The sequence below is a fragment of the Peromyscus eremicus genome, chromosome 1, assembly GCF_949786415.1.
Source record: "Peromyscus eremicus chromosome 1, PerEre_H2_v1, whole genome shotgun sequence".
Taxonomy (NCBI): Eukaryota; Metazoa; Chordata; class Mammalia; order Rodentia; family Cricetidae; genus Peromyscus; species Peromyscus eremicus.
Window position 1 is genome coordinate 117,156,644 of NC_081416.1, and position 15,929 is coordinate 117,172,572.

At 50.1% G+C, this 15,929-nt stretch overlaps 1 protein-coding gene across 6 annotated transcripts in view; it reads right to left on the minus strand.

Annotated features, from left to right (window-relative positions):
* Slc28a1 (solute carrier family 28 member 1) overlaps positions 1 to 15,929 on the minus strand; it is a 51,594-nt gene that overhangs the window by 15,846 nt on the left and 19,819 nt on the right. For all 6 annotated transcript variants that reach the window (XM_059272359.1, XM_059272357.1, XM_059272358.1 and 3 more), the window contains 3 exons: positions 7,486 to 7,566; positions 4,882 to 4,962; positions 1,355 to 1,480 (listed from right to left, as the gene is read on the minus strand). In XM_059272359.1, coding sequence (XP_059128342.1) covers positions 1,355 to 1,480; positions 4,882 to 4,962; positions 7,486 to 7,566 — 288 coding nt within the window. The remainder of the gene's footprint in view (positions 1 to 1,354; positions 1,481 to 4,881; positions 4,963 to 7,485; positions 7,567 to 15,929) is intronic.

Genomic DNA, 15,929 nt, shown 5'->3' on the forward strand with positions numbered 1-15,929 from the left:
GATTCTTGTAATGCTGGTGGCAGCAGCCAGCCAAGCCCTAGATCTGGGTCTGCCCCCACAATCAGGCCAGGGGAAGGCTTGGTGCTCACAGAGTACTGTCTGTGATGGAGCAGGTTAGATAAATTCCGTGCATTTTCAATTTACAATGCATTTATAGACGTGTTACTGGGCATAGGCTTACTACACCCAATACAGCAGACTGTTCTTAAGTTTTCTTTCACTTTTTGAAGTGGGGTTTCACTGTGTGGCCATGGCTGGTGTTGAATTTTCAATCCTCCTGCCTCAGCTTCTGGATTGTGCAATTATAGGTGATGACGGATTTATCTTTTATTTTTTATTTTAGTATGGCATAACAAACTCAGGGCTTTCAAGACGGTAGGCAAATACTGCTTGTGAGATATATCTCTTGCCTTTTAAGGCCTAGTTAGTGACTGAAGGTCTTTGCAAAGCTCACATGGCTAGAAAGAACATGGGGGTGGTTCTTAATACTGACCACAAGGCCCAGAGCAGAGCTAAGACATTTAAAGACCTTCAGATGTGAAAATAGTATGTCCAATATGTCCCTATGAGAAACAATTTCACGCACAAAGTTTGGGGTTTCAATTTTTGTCTGTTTTGTTTTTTTCTTTGTTTGGTTTTTGAGGCAGGAGAGCCTCCAGCTCTGTATGTACCTGATGACCAGGAACTTCTGATCCTCCTGCCTGTACCTCCCAAATGCTAAGATTACAGCTCTTAAAAAATAAAAATAATGTGTGGGGGGGAGGGGTGGCGCACGCCTTTAATCCCAGCCCTTGGGAGGCAGAGGCAGGCAGATCTCTGTGAGTTCAAGGCCAGCCTGGGCTACAGAGCAAGTTCCAGGACAGCCAGAGCTACACAGAGAAACCCTGTCTCGAAAAAACAAAATAAAAGTGTGTGTGTGTGTGTGTGTGTGTGTGTGTGTGTGTGTGTGTGTATGTGTGTGTGTGTGTGTAGGGTGATAAGGCAGATCTCCAGGGACTATGGAAAAGTGAGCACACATTTCAGAGTCAGATAGATCTGGGCTCAGATCCTGGCTTTAACCATTCATTTATTCTCTGAGCCTCAATTTGCTTATCTATAAAATGGGGATATTAGAGTGTCCAGCTTAGTGCCTGACACATGATAAGATCTTAGTGAAGGGAATTCTAGGAATCTGCCCCAGCAGCCACATGAGAAGCCTGAGCAAGTGGCTCAGTCCAGCAGTCCTGCCTTGCTCAGGCAAAGCTGGGCTTTGAGACAGAGAGGGGACACCCCATGGCTGCTGTGACTATGTGGGGCTTCCAGAAAGGCAATCTCAGGGCTTTGGCATAGGCGAGCAGCGGAAGGTTCTACCTACCCCAAAGGAGATGTAGGCGCCCAGGAGGCTGCCAGCAATGGTGGCATAGCCTCCAGTCATGACAACGTGAACTTCAGAGAGTGTCATGTCTGCCAGGTAGGGCCGGATCAGCAGAGGAGCTTCGGTCTACAAACAAAACAGATGGCAGACAATGAGCTGGGGTGGCTGGGCACTGTTCTCACGCACCTCGCCCTGGAAGTGGTGGTCATGGTGCATGACGAAGAATCTCAGTGGAGGAAACGGAAGGGTGGGTTCCTATTCAGTGGGGTCTCTCTGGACCTCACTGTCCTCCCACCTCTGTGGAAGGACCACCACACCACACTGTGTTTCACAATGCTCCCTGTATTGACGTATACTATGTGCCTCACACCCAGGCACCTCCTCACTGCTTACAACCTGAGACAGAAAGATCCTCACTTTCCAGGGGAGCAGAGAAGGGGAAGCAAGCCTGAACTGTTGATGAGGCCAGGGGGTACCACCAAGAAAGAAGCTGGGTATGCAATGGCCATTTGCTTTGGGACCTGTGGGGAAGTCTGGGCCACTCTTTATTTGTCCAATACAGCTACAGACTCACTGGCATCTTGGTACTATTCTGCAGGATAGGGAGACGGGAGGATGACGGCTCATCTTCATTGTCAAGGTGACTGGGTTTAGAATCACCATGGAAATACACCTTTGGTGCATCTGTAAGGGTGCTTTCAGAGAGGTCTAACTGAGGGGGGACAACCCACCTACCCTGAATGTGGATGGCATCATCCCACAGGATGAATACAAAGTGGAAAGTAAGCTGAGCACCAGCATGCATCTCCCTGGCTTCCGACTGCAGACACACTATGATGGCCGTCTCTGCAAACATAGACTGCACCTCTACAACGTGAGCCAAAGTAAGCACCTCCTTCCTTCCCTATGGTGCTGCTGTCAGTATTTCATCACAGGAACAAGAAAAGTAAACAACACACTGAAGGGGTAAGAACTCTCTCTGGGAGCAGGAAGAGGGAGGGAGGTCAAGAGGAAGGAGAGATAGATAAGAATAAGGAGCCAGGTAGATACACGCTATGATTTTAGACGGTGATAGAATCTATGAAGATGTGTAAGAGAGAAGGCCTCGTGGTTAGGGAACATCGGCAAAGGCCTCTTTGAGGATGTAGCATTGAGTTAACGTTAGCCAAGATGGGAAGGGGCCGGCCACAGACTTGTGGCTCAGCAGTCAGGCAGAGCAAAGACCTGGGGACAGGAAGAGCTTGGCCAAGTTTGAGGAGTGCTGAGGAGGAAGACATGTCTGTCACAGAGTGTGCTGTGTGTGAGGACAAGTTTGATATGGAGGCAGAAGAGGGCAGATGGGCTCTGGGGGAAGAAGTTCACTTGTAGGGCATTGCATGAGGTGTGTGTGCATGAGTGTGCGTGTGTGCGTGCGTGCGTGCTTGTGTTTGTGTGTGTGTGTGTGTGTGTGTGTGTGTGTGTGTGTGTGTGTATGTGTGTGACTAGGATAGAACCTCTAGGGTTTTGCCCATGTTCAGCACGCTTTCTACCACTGAGGCACACCCCCAGCTCCTCGTACATGTTTTTGACAGGTCACTCAGCCATATGTCTAAGGATGGATGGTAGGAGTGAGGATGGAAGCAGAGAGGACAGGTAGCAATGGCAGTGGTCCAGGAGACTGGCAGTGTGGCTCCCAGCAAGGAAGAAGGGCAGGACCAGGGATGGATGGATGCAGGGGTGGAGCTGAGGGACTTGGTTCCAGGTGGGATGCATAGGTAGAACACAGTGAGGGAAGCAGAGGAAGGCAGGATGGCTTTCTGGGTTATCTGAATAACCCATGGGAGATGTTATTGCTTCCTGGGAGTCTTAAGAAGATGCAGCTGTGCCAAGGGAGGGACTCTAGGTCCTGTTTGGTGAATTTGAGACATCTCTGAGTTATTATTGACTCACAGGGGTAAGAAACTGTCAGCCCACCAGTCCAGAGTTTAGGGGGAAGGATGGGCTCGGGGCTCCAGATCAGGACACATATAAAGCATTTAGAGCCACGAGGCTACTGTAAAACTTGGGGAGGGAGTGTGGACTGCGTAGGTGGGCCAGGCCTGCCATGGTTATAGACTGAAATGGTGTCAGCAAACCTTTGACGCTCTGACTCCGTCCCTCCCTTTGACGGAAATGAGGCAAAGAGCCAGGGCTCTAGGGAGATTGGACCAACAACGTAGACACACTAACATACATTGGGAGCTCTTTACAGCAGCCAGAGTGACACCCGCTGCTGCTGTTCTTTTCTCAGCAGAAACAGGCTGTGTCTTTAAGCTTTCACAATAGTCGGGGTTCTGTACTCTGGGGCCCTCCTCTTCTTGGGCCTCAGTTTTAACGTCCTAAAGAGATTTGGTTGGTGGTTCATGCCTGTAATTCAAACACTCAAGAGGTAGAGGCAAAAGGATCAGCAGCTGAAGGCCTTTACTCCCAGCACTCAAGAGGCAGGGACAGGTGGATCTCTAGAGTTCTAGGCCAGCCTGATCTATAGAGTGAGTTCTAGGATAGCCAAGGCTACACAGGGAAACCCTGTCTCAAAAACAAAACAAAATAAACAAAATCCAAGAGAAAGCAAGAGAGAGACAGACACAGAGAGAGAGAGAGACAGAGAGAGTCAGAGAGAGGATAGACAGAGATAGACAGAGAGAGGAGAAATAGAGACAGAGAGAGAGAGACAGAGGGGGGTTATTTTGGGAACAATTTATCTGCAACCACATCTGTCTAGAACACCAAACATATAAACTATAAAATTAGCATGCTTGCACCATAACAAAAAATAGGCTGGCCGGGCAGTGGTGGCACACACCTTTAATCCCAGCACTTGGGAGGCAGAGGCAGGCGGATCTCTGTGAATTCGAGGCCAGCCTGGACTACAGAGTGAGTTTCAGGAAAGGCGCAAAGCTACACAGAGAAACCCTGTCTCGGAAAAAAACAAAAACAAAACAAACAAACAAAAAAAGGCTGATATTTTCTAAAAACTTCTAAACTACCCAGTGAAATAAGAAACCACTTGACAAGGGCGTCTCTTAGGGACTCTCTGACTTGCACAGTTTCCTTCTCAGGAAGGTCAGGCCTGAAGAGACTCGGGAGGCCCAGTGCCTTCAGAGCCATAGTTATTCTGAAAACTACATTTCAGACAGAAGAAAGTTGAGATAAATAATATAGTGGAAAGAAGTCTGCGTAGGAATCAGACAAACGAAACCTAAATGTTGTCTTCACTTATCCCTGGGGGGTCTTGGCCAAACCATTCATACCTTCCTGGCCTCAGGTTCCCCATCTGATGCCTGTGAGTCTCTAAGCTGACGACAACAGCCTAGGCTGTAGTGACAGAGGTGCCGAATAGGCCACGTCTGGGTTTGGCGTGACACAGGCTGGGCGTGCAGCCACCAAACCGAGCATGCCTGGGCAGCAGCCTTCGATGACCCTGGGGACAGGTTCAGATAGCTCTCCCTCGGATTAAATTGGATCCCTGCCCCCGACTCCAGTCTGTTTTGAGTAGATGCGGTACCCACCTGGCTCACAAAGATGTTTCCGGCCACACTCAGGGTCTCGGTGGCTGAGGTGCCCATGGTGACCTGCATCAGCCAGGCAATCTGGGGGGGAAAAAAAGAGTGCTCATGAGTGGACATTAGCAAGCCCAGACTCAGAAAGAGTTGAGGGGTGATGTGGTGATATTTTGTTTGTGCTCTCACAAATAAAGCTTGCCTGGAGATCAGAGTGTGGAGCTAGCCACTAGAGGCCAGGCAATGGTGACACACACCTTTCATCCCAGCACTTGGGAGGAGGAAACAGGAAGCGATACGGCTGGGCCGAAGTGATAAGGCGGGAGGAGACAGCGTGGCCCTTCACAGTCTGAGGATTCCTAGAGGTAAGCAGTCTTTCTAGTGGCTGGGTGTTCTGCTTCTCTGATCTTTCAGCTTTCACCCTGATATCTAACTCTGGGTGTTTATTATTAAGACCAATGAGAATTCTCGCTACAGGATGAAGATACCTTATTCCAGCCCAGGGCCCTGCTGTGGTTTGAATGGCCTCTCCAAAACTTATGTTGAAATTTAATTAGCACTGGGGTAGTATTAGAGGCGATGGGGGGCTGGGGAGATGACGGCTCAGTCCGTCGGGTACAGACTCCTAGCACCCATGTAAAAAGCAAGCACCTGTAATCCCAGTGCTGGCGAAATGGAGACAGGGGATCCCTGGGAATTGCTGGCCAGTCAGTCTAGCCAAATCAGTGAGCTCCAGGTTCAGCTCCAGATCCTATCTCAGAAAATAGGTGGAGGGTGAGCCAGCTAGCTCATCGGGTAAAGGCATTTGCCACCAGGCCTGATGACCTAGTCTGATCCCCAGGACCCACACAGTGGAAAGAGAGAACCGACTCCTGCAAGTTGTCCTCTGCTACATACGTCTGTGGCATACATACATACATACATACATACATACATACATACATACACACATACACACATACACACAAAATACATTTATATCTATAATGCGTTATACATACGGATTTGTTTGTTTTATGCATATGTGTGTGCGGGTGCCTGCGACTTGGAGTAAAAGGCATCAGATCCCCTGGAGCTGCCAAGGTGAATACTGGGAACCCGACTAGGGCCTCAGCAAGAACAGTACATATTCTTAGCTGCTGAGCCGTCTCTCCAGCTCCCAGATAAGTAATTAGAAAACAAACTGTTAGTTGGGCGTGGTGGCACACATTTTTAATCGCAGCACTAAGAGGCAGAGGCAGGCGGATCTCTCTGAGTTCAAGGCCAGCCTGGTCTGTCTACAGAGTGAGTTCCGGGGCAGCCAGAGCTACATAGTAAAACCCTGTCTCAAAAAAAGATTAAATTTGTTCACCGTAATGTCTGGCCTCGTCCCCTCAGCTACTTCACTAGAGACTTCCTTTTCCAAGTGACATCTGGTAGCATGCCAGGGTCTAGAGTTCAGTAGAAAGGGTTTGGGACACATTGTTCTAGAAAGTTCCTCCCTGGAATGTTTCTGCACTGCTGCCGCCTCTCAGCCTGCCCTTGTTCAGCCTCTCTTCATAAGTGTTTGGAAAGAGCCTTCTTCCTCTTGTCCACGCCCATCCTTCTCTGTCCCTCCAGCCCTGCCATGTAGGCTGTGGATTCAAGCCCTTGCACTCTGTGGCTTATAGCACCGTTTGTCCACGGCCATGGTTGAACACGTTCTCCAGATCCAGGGACCGTCCCCTCCTTTGGATTCTGCCGGGTGTGCTCTTGACATAACCATGGGTCACTTTTTATTCTTGCTGCCATCCAAAGGTGCTGATTTATTCTGAGCTCTGTTGGCTAAATCCTCAGCATCTTTTGTAAGGTCTGATGCTGTCAAGCGCTGTACAATGCTATTTCCGACATCCTGATGTTACGCAGAAGATCTCACAAACCTAAGCACATTTGGGCTGCCAGGGTGCCTCAGCAGGTAAAGGTGCTTGCTGCCAAGCCTACCAACCTGAGTTTGAGCCCCAGGTCTCACACGGCAGGAGGAGAAAACCAACTCCAGCAATGTGTCTTCAGATCTCCACATGTGCATCCTGATATGTGTGCATTCACACATGTACATGTGCACACACACACAATAAACAATAAATGTAATCGTCTTTTTTAAGTGAGCACATTTATATTAGCTAAGTCTGACCAACGTGGCCTGATGTTATAATCTCTCAGGATCATTTTGGTATAATTTTTCTCCTAAAGCTTGTGTTGCCTCATAGACCCCCAACCCTCCCTCCCATAAAGACTGCATTGAATTTTGATGTCATTTTTCCCCCTAGTATTGGGACGAGAGACCTTCTGAAGGGATGTTTGATTAGCAATAGATTCGGAGAGAATGTGAAGTGTGGGAGCAGCGGATTCTGGGAAGGCATGGCCTTGAGGAACAAGAGACTCTGGGAGGGTATGGACCCTGGAAGCAGAGGATTCTGGGAAGGTATGGATCCAGAAAGTAAGGAATTCTAGGGTAGGGAGGTAGACCTTGAGTCATGGGATTCTGGGAGAGTATGGACGCTGAAGGCAGGGGCATCCTGGGATGACAGCATTCTAGAGGGGGTGAACCTGAGAGCTGGTGACTCAGAAGACCCCAGCACAGGCCCGAGGACTCACCTTCAGGATCACCCACTGCATGAGGCCCAGATAGTACAGAACCGACATAACACAGCTGAAGAAAACTATGATGGGCAAAACCTGCAGGGAAACAGAGGATCTCAGGTTAGAGGTGCGGGCCAGGGCTGGGCTGGGAGCAGGGGGAGCTCTGCCTTTACCACCTGTTTCTTGGGATTGTCATGATGGGATTGTCATGAAGGGTAAAGGAGCAGGCTCAGGTCTAGCACCCCGATGGACTCTTCTACTTCTTCATAAGCTCAGTTCTGGTCTATGGCTCTGGCCTGGTTGGGCCCCCTGCACTCTGGGCCCAAGTGAGGAAACTCTCCTCATTGTGGCTTTCTGCTTCTGCTCAGGACCATCAAGCTTGGAGCAGAATTATCCTGGCCCTGCCATTAGCATCTCATCCTGTCACCCTGCTTCCTCTTCAGCCATGCCGGGACCCTCACATCCATTCCTTCCCTTCCAGGCCCACAGCCCCACCCCGGGGCTTTCTCCCTGCAGCTCTTTTATTCATTTGTTTTTACAGATTTATTGTATTGTTTTAATTATACATAGATGGAAGGACATGGTACGCGCACATGCGAGCAGGTGCCTGCAGAAGCCAAAAGAGGGCATCAGATGCCCCGGGGCTGGAGATGGTTGTGAAATGCCTGGCACAGGTGCTGGGAACCAAACTCCGGTCTTCTGCAAGAACAGTGCATGCTGTTCACTGCCGAGCCGTCTCCCCAGCCCCAACTTCGGCTCATTTGTGGTAGCAGAACTTGCATGTCTTTTGACAGAGGGCTGATTTAGTAGCCCATAGCATGGCCACATACTGTGAACTAAATGTCAGGAAATGAGAACAAGAAAGCTCTTGGAGTCTCTGGAGAAGCTTACACACACGTCTTTTCCTAAGCCCTTCTCGCTCCCTCAAGGTTCCTGCTAAATATAAAACGAGAGAATAGGAGAGTAAGCGAAAGCTCCCTGTGGGAACTTGTGAGAGGATTCTCAAGGCATGCTATCAAGCTGGTTGTGGTGGCACACGCCTTTAATCCCAGCGCAGGGAGGTAGGGGCAGGAGGATCACTGTGAGTTCAAGGCCAGCTTGGTCTTCAAAGCAAGTTCCAGGACAGCCAGGGCTACACAGAGAAACCCTGTCTCAAAAAAAAAAAAAACAAAACCAGGCTATTACATGAGAAAAGGAGAGACTTACAATCGGCATACAAATTGTACATGAGGGAAAACCAAGAAGTTCGTGTGGACATGGGACATCATCCAAAGGGTTTGCAAGTGACTAGTAACAATGGATGTCTGAAAGTAAGTGGCTGAGGTCCAGGGCTGGGGGGACATGTGCCTCTTAGGTCCTTCTTCCCATTGGAGTATTTCTCATCCGTGTATTTCTTTTTCAAATAGTTCAAAAGTCCTACAGAGTTGCTAATAATATGGTAATTCTCTCTCATTAAAAAGTGGGAAACTTTCCATGGTGGCGCATGCCTTTAATCCCAGCACTCAGAAGGCAAAAGCAGACAAATCTCTGAATTCGAGGCCAGCCTGGTCTACAGAGCTAGTTCCAGGACAGCCAGGGCTGCACAGAGAAACCCTGTCTCAAAAAAACAAAACAAAACAAAAAGTGGGAAAGCTAGAATATTAAAACATGGAAAGGAGCCAGCAAGCCGGCTCAGCAGGTAAGGGTGCTGTCACCACGCCTGGCCACCTGAGCTGCGTCCCTGGGACCCACACGGTAGAAGGGAGAATCAACACATTGTTTTCTGACTTCAACACTGGTACTGTGGCATGTGTGCACCTGCTCTCACACACACACACACACCTCACACACACTGAATAAATCTTTTTAAAAAGGAAAAAAATAATAATAAAAGACACTACTCCCAAACAAACACTTACTGCCCTGGGTGCCAGGGCCATCAGGAATTTTGTTCTCTTTTTAATTTCTGAATTTCCCATCTGTTCCTATTTTTTTTTCTTCCTTTTCATTTTGTGGGTGCTGAGGACCCAGCCCAGGGCTTTATACATGCTCCGCCACACACTCAGTCCCTGGCCCGAGTTCCTGTAACTTTCTCTAATGGCAGACATGTATCAAGGAAGGCACAAAGGCAGAGGAGAGCCATGGGATCATCAATTTAGTTTTGAACTTGGTGGGTTTGAGAGGTCCACAGAATCTCCGAGTGGAATATTCCACTGGATGAAAGCATCCAGGGCCTGAGCGGGAACACTGGATGGGGACTGTGTTGTGGAATAGTACTTTAACGAGGCAAAGATGTGTTACATTTCTTTATGCTGTGGAAAGGTGTGTTACATTTGTTTGTGCTGCATTTGTTTAACGATGTAAAGATGTGTGTTTAATTATGTAAAGATGTGTTACATTTGTTTCACCTTGCCTGCCTAAGGCACCTGATTGGTCAATAAAGAGCTCTTGGTCCAATAGCTAGGCAGGAGAGGGACAGGCAGGGCTGGTGGGCAGAGAGAATAAATAGGAGGAAGACTCCAGAAAGAAGAACAAGGGGAAGAAGAGAAGAGAGAATGAGAGGGATGCCTGGGGCTGTAAGCCAGGCAGCTGCCAGCCAGCCAGAGGGCCAGCAGGAAAGTGGGACGTACAGAAAGAAAAGGTAAAAAGCCCCGAGGCAAAACACAGAGAGAAAGAGTTTAAGTGAAAAGAGCTAGCTAGAAACGAGCCTAAGCTAGGCTGAGCATTCACAACTAATAAGTCTCCATGTCATGATTTGGGAGCTGGTGGGTGGCCCAAAAGAAAAAGCCTGCTACAGGACTGAATTTGGGACTTGATCCGAAAGAAATGCAGCTGAGGCCTTCAAGATGGCTGAGCAGGCAAAGGTTTGCCATCGAGCCTGATAATCTGAGATCTACCCTTGAGAGTCACAGGGCAGGAGAGAATTGACTGTCACAAGTTGTCCTCTGACTTCCATATACACGTGTGGCACACACACATGCACCACCACTCCTCACTCCCCCCACACACACTCAATTAATCAATTAAAAGTTGTTTTAAAAGAAAAAAGGATGATGAGATCAGCCGAAGCAACAGAACAAATGTCACTCACAGGACTGCTCACGTGTGCAGAGCCCGACCCTGGAGTCTGCATCGCTAAGGTGAGAGGAAACGAAAGAGTCCAGAAGGAGCCTGAGGACAGCCCGAGTTAGAGTGGCCAAAAGCAGGCATGGCCAGTCAACTATGAGGGGGCCCCAGCACTCTGGCAAGATGCGGCTTGAGACAGACTGTGGAACTGTGTGAGCCGTGTCAGAGAGGGTGTGGACACAGACCAGAAGCCAGTGACACTGGGAAGGGACAAGAGGCCCAGGGATGGCCAGGCAGGCAGGGAAGGCTGGAGAGCAGGCGCGGGTGATTGTGTTTTGGAAAGGGAAGAGTCTTGCACACTCTCTCCAAACAAGCAGATGGTCATAGGTGGCAGCAAAGATCTGCTCCACAGCCTGGCTGGGGATGAGAGAGGGGTCTGGCTGAAGGTTCCCCTCCCCCAACCAACCCTGGCCTTCCCTGGACTTGCTCCATTCCACCCCTACCACTGGGGCATGCCTGCTGCTGGGTTGTCACACAACAGGTACCTTAGGTACCGGCTTCAGAAACCCTATTCCTGCCCTATAACTCCTCCTTACCCATGCATGGAGCTGGAACTATCCACAGCCCAGGGTGGTGACATCATTCTGCTCTCCCAGAAGCCAGAGCTGTGTACCGTCTAGTCAGCTGGTGTGATTGATCATGTGAGGGACTCCAGGGCAACCGGCTGGCTACAGCCCCAGGCTCAAGCCCGGAAAATACATCCAGGATTGGCAGAGTGGGTGTCAGAAGGCGTGTTCTAACTGCAGATGGGGGCTGTTGGTGACAGGGAAGCTGCGTTTGGGGTGTCGTGGTGAATGGCGGAGGAAGGGAAATGGGAGAGAAGAAGGGGTGGCCGTTGGGTAGCTTAGTGATGAAGCGTTTCCTAGCGTTTGAGGCCCTGCTTGGAGGCCAAGGAGCCCCCGCACCAGAAATAATAGAAGAAAAGCACTAAGGGGAGGGGAGGGGAGGGGAGGGGGGGGGGAGGGGAGGGAAGGGGGAGGGCGGGTAGGCTCCAGTTTTCTAAGGTAGGATATGTAATAATGTCCCTGTGGCCAGGATGATCTCACAAAACCACCTTTGGACCGACAGCGCCTAGGACGGCAGACATTGGGCAATGGTACTGAGGAAGGATGAGGGAAGTACTATCAGCTCCTACTATGTCCTGGTGGGAAGTTCTACTATGATTCAGCTATCCATTGATATATGGTGGCTCATTGATCCTCAAAGCAATTGAGATGTTGGTGATCATCTCCACCTGACCAATGTCTACACCGAGGCTCTGAGGTGTGGGCTGCCTGTCCAAGGTCACAGAAACCTTGGGCAGAAACCTCCTAGCTGCCAGGAAGGTTGCCAAAGTCCTGCAGGGCTGAGGCATTTGCCCTGGGGAAAGTTTGCTCCTCTGTGTCCCTGCAATAGGGTGAGTCTCCCAGATTCACACGATAAAACCAAAGCTGGGAGACAGGATTAGAAGGGCCAAGGAGGTGATTGGGTCACGAGTGTAGCCCTCATGAATGAAGTCAGCTCCCCTTACGCAAGAGGGCCCTAGAGTACTCCCCCATCTTCCACCATGTGACAATTATGAGCAGGAAAAAGGAAAAGAGATTCCTCATCAGAATGTGACCATGGGGGCCTCTGTTCACCTCCCCGGCCTCTGGAACATCCAGGAATGAATTCTTGTTTGTGAGCCAGCACGCTATAGTTTTTAATCAGAGCATCCAGTACTCTGAGGACCATTGCTCCAGAGTCTCCACTGTACCACACCCTTGGAACAAACTTCATCCTGCCTGGAAATCAAACCTGTTCAAACTGGCTGTCTTTCCTCAGCCATCCCATGTCCTTCCTCTCAACCCTTCCCACTCAGTCCCGGCTCTCTTCCCACCCCTTCTCTGAAAATAGTACTGTTTACCTGAGGGGATTAGAGTCGGCCTCAGGCAGATACCCTCAAACTCTGGGGGGATAAAAAGTCTCTTTCACCTTAGGGACTCCTCAGGGGGAGCAGTTGAAGAACAGTTCTTAGCTGAGTAGGTGGGGCCTGTGCCAGAGGCTGGAGCCATCCATTGTGAAAGGCAGAGGGAGTGTGATCTTGGGTCAGCCAGACCCAGGGAGAAAGCAGGAACTGGGAATGTGAGGAGGGGGGCATAGGGGGATTGGGTGGAAAGTTACTAGAAGGGAGATGGAGCCAAGCAGGGGTGGGGGCAGGGGTGGGAGGGTGACTAATCAGGCAGACACAGCCAGGATGGGGACACCATGTGGACTGTGCAGAACTCTGGGCCCAGGAGAAGCTGCAGGCTGAAGAAGTCCCAGGGTGATTCTACTTCCTGGAGAAAAGATCATTTGGACTAGGTCTCAGCAGGAGACAGCCTGGCTTCTAAAAATCTGCAGGCGCTCAGGGAAGGCTTCTCTGGAGTGGACACTGGCCAAAAACTTAGACGAGATTTGGGAGATTCTTCACAGGAAGAGTTCAATACCTAACTCTACCTTGAGGGCAAGTCTCAATGTTGAAAGGGAGGGAGGTGTGTGTGTGTGTGTGTGTGTGTGTCCATCCGTGTCTTGTGTCCTGGCCTTGCTAAGGTTGCCATTGGCTAACACACTAATGAGGAATTTATGTGTAGGACTGATCTCCCAGGGTCCAGGAAATTTTTAAGATTGGGCGGCAAACTGCTGAGGCTGGTCAGTGATGAGCCATGTGTTTCTCCTTCCCCTAACCGAATATCGAGTCCTCAAGTATTTTGTTAGCATGAGCGCATCTCCAGTGTTACTAAAGGTGCTCCTGGGTTTACAAGAAACACACCATTACTGGTATCACCTCAGAGTGTGAGGAAGGGGGCTGACTCTTGTTACTGGAAGTACAGTGACGGGTCTAGCCCCGGACAAGCCTGCTTCCCTGGGTGATTATGGCCCAGAGCTTGGCTAGACCCTCTGTAAGTCAAAGGGGAGGTGGGAGATGTGTGTGTGTTCTTCCAGAGTGGACGGCACGGCCTCCACCAGAGAGAGGAGGACACAGAGCCATCCCAGGGACACTGACATCTGGCTAGGGGAAGCTTCGCGAACGGGCTGCCGCTTGGCTGGCCTGGAGCCCCTTACCACGTTCTTCACTCTCGGCCTGTGGGCTCCTGGTATGACAAGGGAGGTCAGGGGTGTGTCCTGCCTGTGCCTCATGTGTGTGCCGTCAGCCACTCTGTAGGAACTAGTGAGACTGTCAGCCTCTGTCTGTCTGTCTGTCTCCTTCTCTCCCTCCCTTCTCCCACCTTCCCTCTTTCTCCTTTCTAATGTTGCTAAAGCTTGTTGGATACCAGCCTGGTAAATATTTGCCACCACCTCAAGACAGCCTCCTCATAGCTAAAACTGGACATCGGAACCAGGACGGAGGCAAGATCGGACCAAGGCAGATAGATCCCCGAGCACCAGGGTCCAGCAGGACCTGAAGTCCCTGTACTTCCCAATCATAGACATGAATCTTTTCTGTGCCCTAAAGCCTGTTGGAGTTTGCCTTTCTGCATATACAACTCTTTAACAAAAGAGTTAAGTACTCACTGGTCAGGAAGTACGGCCCAGACTCCCAGATATAGTCCCAGGTTAGCTGTGAGACACTATGGAGGAAAACCAGCCCGAGGCTCCATGCCCATCGCTGCTTTTCCCAGGCAGGGATGCCATCTGTCTTCATTGCTCTTATCCTGTACTAGACCCCTAACACAAGCTTGGAACACTAAGGGGCCCTGAAAATATAAACGAACACAGGTCCTCCAGGGAGATAGCTGGCTACCTTGGTTACCAGGGCCGGCCTCTCCTGGGAGATACTCCAAAGGATACTTTTCTCTTTGGGTTTTGTGTTTTGAGACAGGGTTTCTCTGTGTAGCCCTGGCTGTCCTAGAACTCACTCCCTAGACCAGACTAGCCTTGAACTCAGAGATCCGCCTGCCTCTGCCTCTCGAGTGCTGGGATCAAAGGTGTGCGCCACCACCGCCCGGCTAGAGGATGCATTTCTAAGGGTTGCTCCCATTCAATCAATGCTTTAGCCCTACAGCCCCAGCTTCAGAACACAAGAGCTCAGCTGCTCCAGTTGCTGGATGCAGGGTAACTGGTTCAAGCATGGTCATATTATCTAACGCAGCCCCATCAGAACCCTGCCGCAGGACCTGTCCAGCTGGCAGGGAAGAGCAGATCCATGCTAGCTGGAAGACCGAACATCTGGTGTTAATGGGGTAAACACGGTGTGAGGGATGAGGCTGACCCTGAAGGCTAAGAGAGCCTGTGAGACCACAGCTGTTCTGAGGCCTGATTCTGGCCTCTGCCTGCTCCACCTGCCCTTCTAGTTCGTGAGCCAAGAAGCAGCCCTGCCCCCTCCTCCCCCAGAAGCTAGGTGCGAGTGGTTTTGCCCCGCTCAACCAGCAACCCCAAAGAATGCTATCTCTTTATAAAGCAAAGAACAATCAGACTGCAACCGACAGAACCAGGGAGGCTACATAGCAGGGGGGACCCTAGGATGACTGTGGCTTCTAATAAGTTTTGGTTTTACTCAATCACTGGGCAAGCCTCAGTGAAACATTTCACTATTAGGATAAGAAGGTGTACTGTATCAAGCTGATAATAGAAAAATAAATAAATAAATGAATGAATGAATAAATAAATAAATGGGGGGGGGGAAGAATGCTATCTCTTAAAAGCCAGGAAGAGAACAGATGTTCTGAGACCCAGATCCCCTTCCACCTAAGGAAAGGGCTCTAACCCCATGGGACTGGCCTAGGCCCTCTGGATAGGCAAGACAGTTGTTTAGCTTGAACTGTTTAGGGGGCCCCCAGGCAGTGGGATTGGGATCTGTCCCTGGCACATGAGCCGGCTCTTTGGAGCCCAGTGCCTAGGGTGGGACACCTTGTGCAAACTTGGTGCAGGGGGGAGGGTTTTGGACCTGCTTCAAGTGAATATACCAGGCTCTGCTGACTCCCCATGGGAGACCTTGCCTTGGAGGAGGTGGGAATGGGGGGTGGGTTGGGGAGGAAGCCTAGGGGGCGGGAGGAGGGAGGACAGGGGACTCTGTGGTTGGTATGTAAAATGAATAGAAAATCTCTTAATAATAAAAATTTAAAAAAAAAAACAAAAGAAAAGGGCTCTAATGTCAGGGCACAGAAACTAAAAAGCAAGAACACTGGGCTGAGGCTCCCTTCTGAACTCACGGGCCTGTGACTTGGCACAAGCGACGGCCACTCTGAGCCTCAGGCCCCTCATCTACAAAGGGGGTAATCGTATTTTCTCTGAAGCGTTAGTGTGAGACTGAAATTAAATAGTCCGGCCACATCTTCTCTCCGTAAGTTGCAGCAGTTATTAGGACTTTCTCCCCTTGCCCCAACCCCCAAGCTTTCCTTTTCTCTTCCACTAGA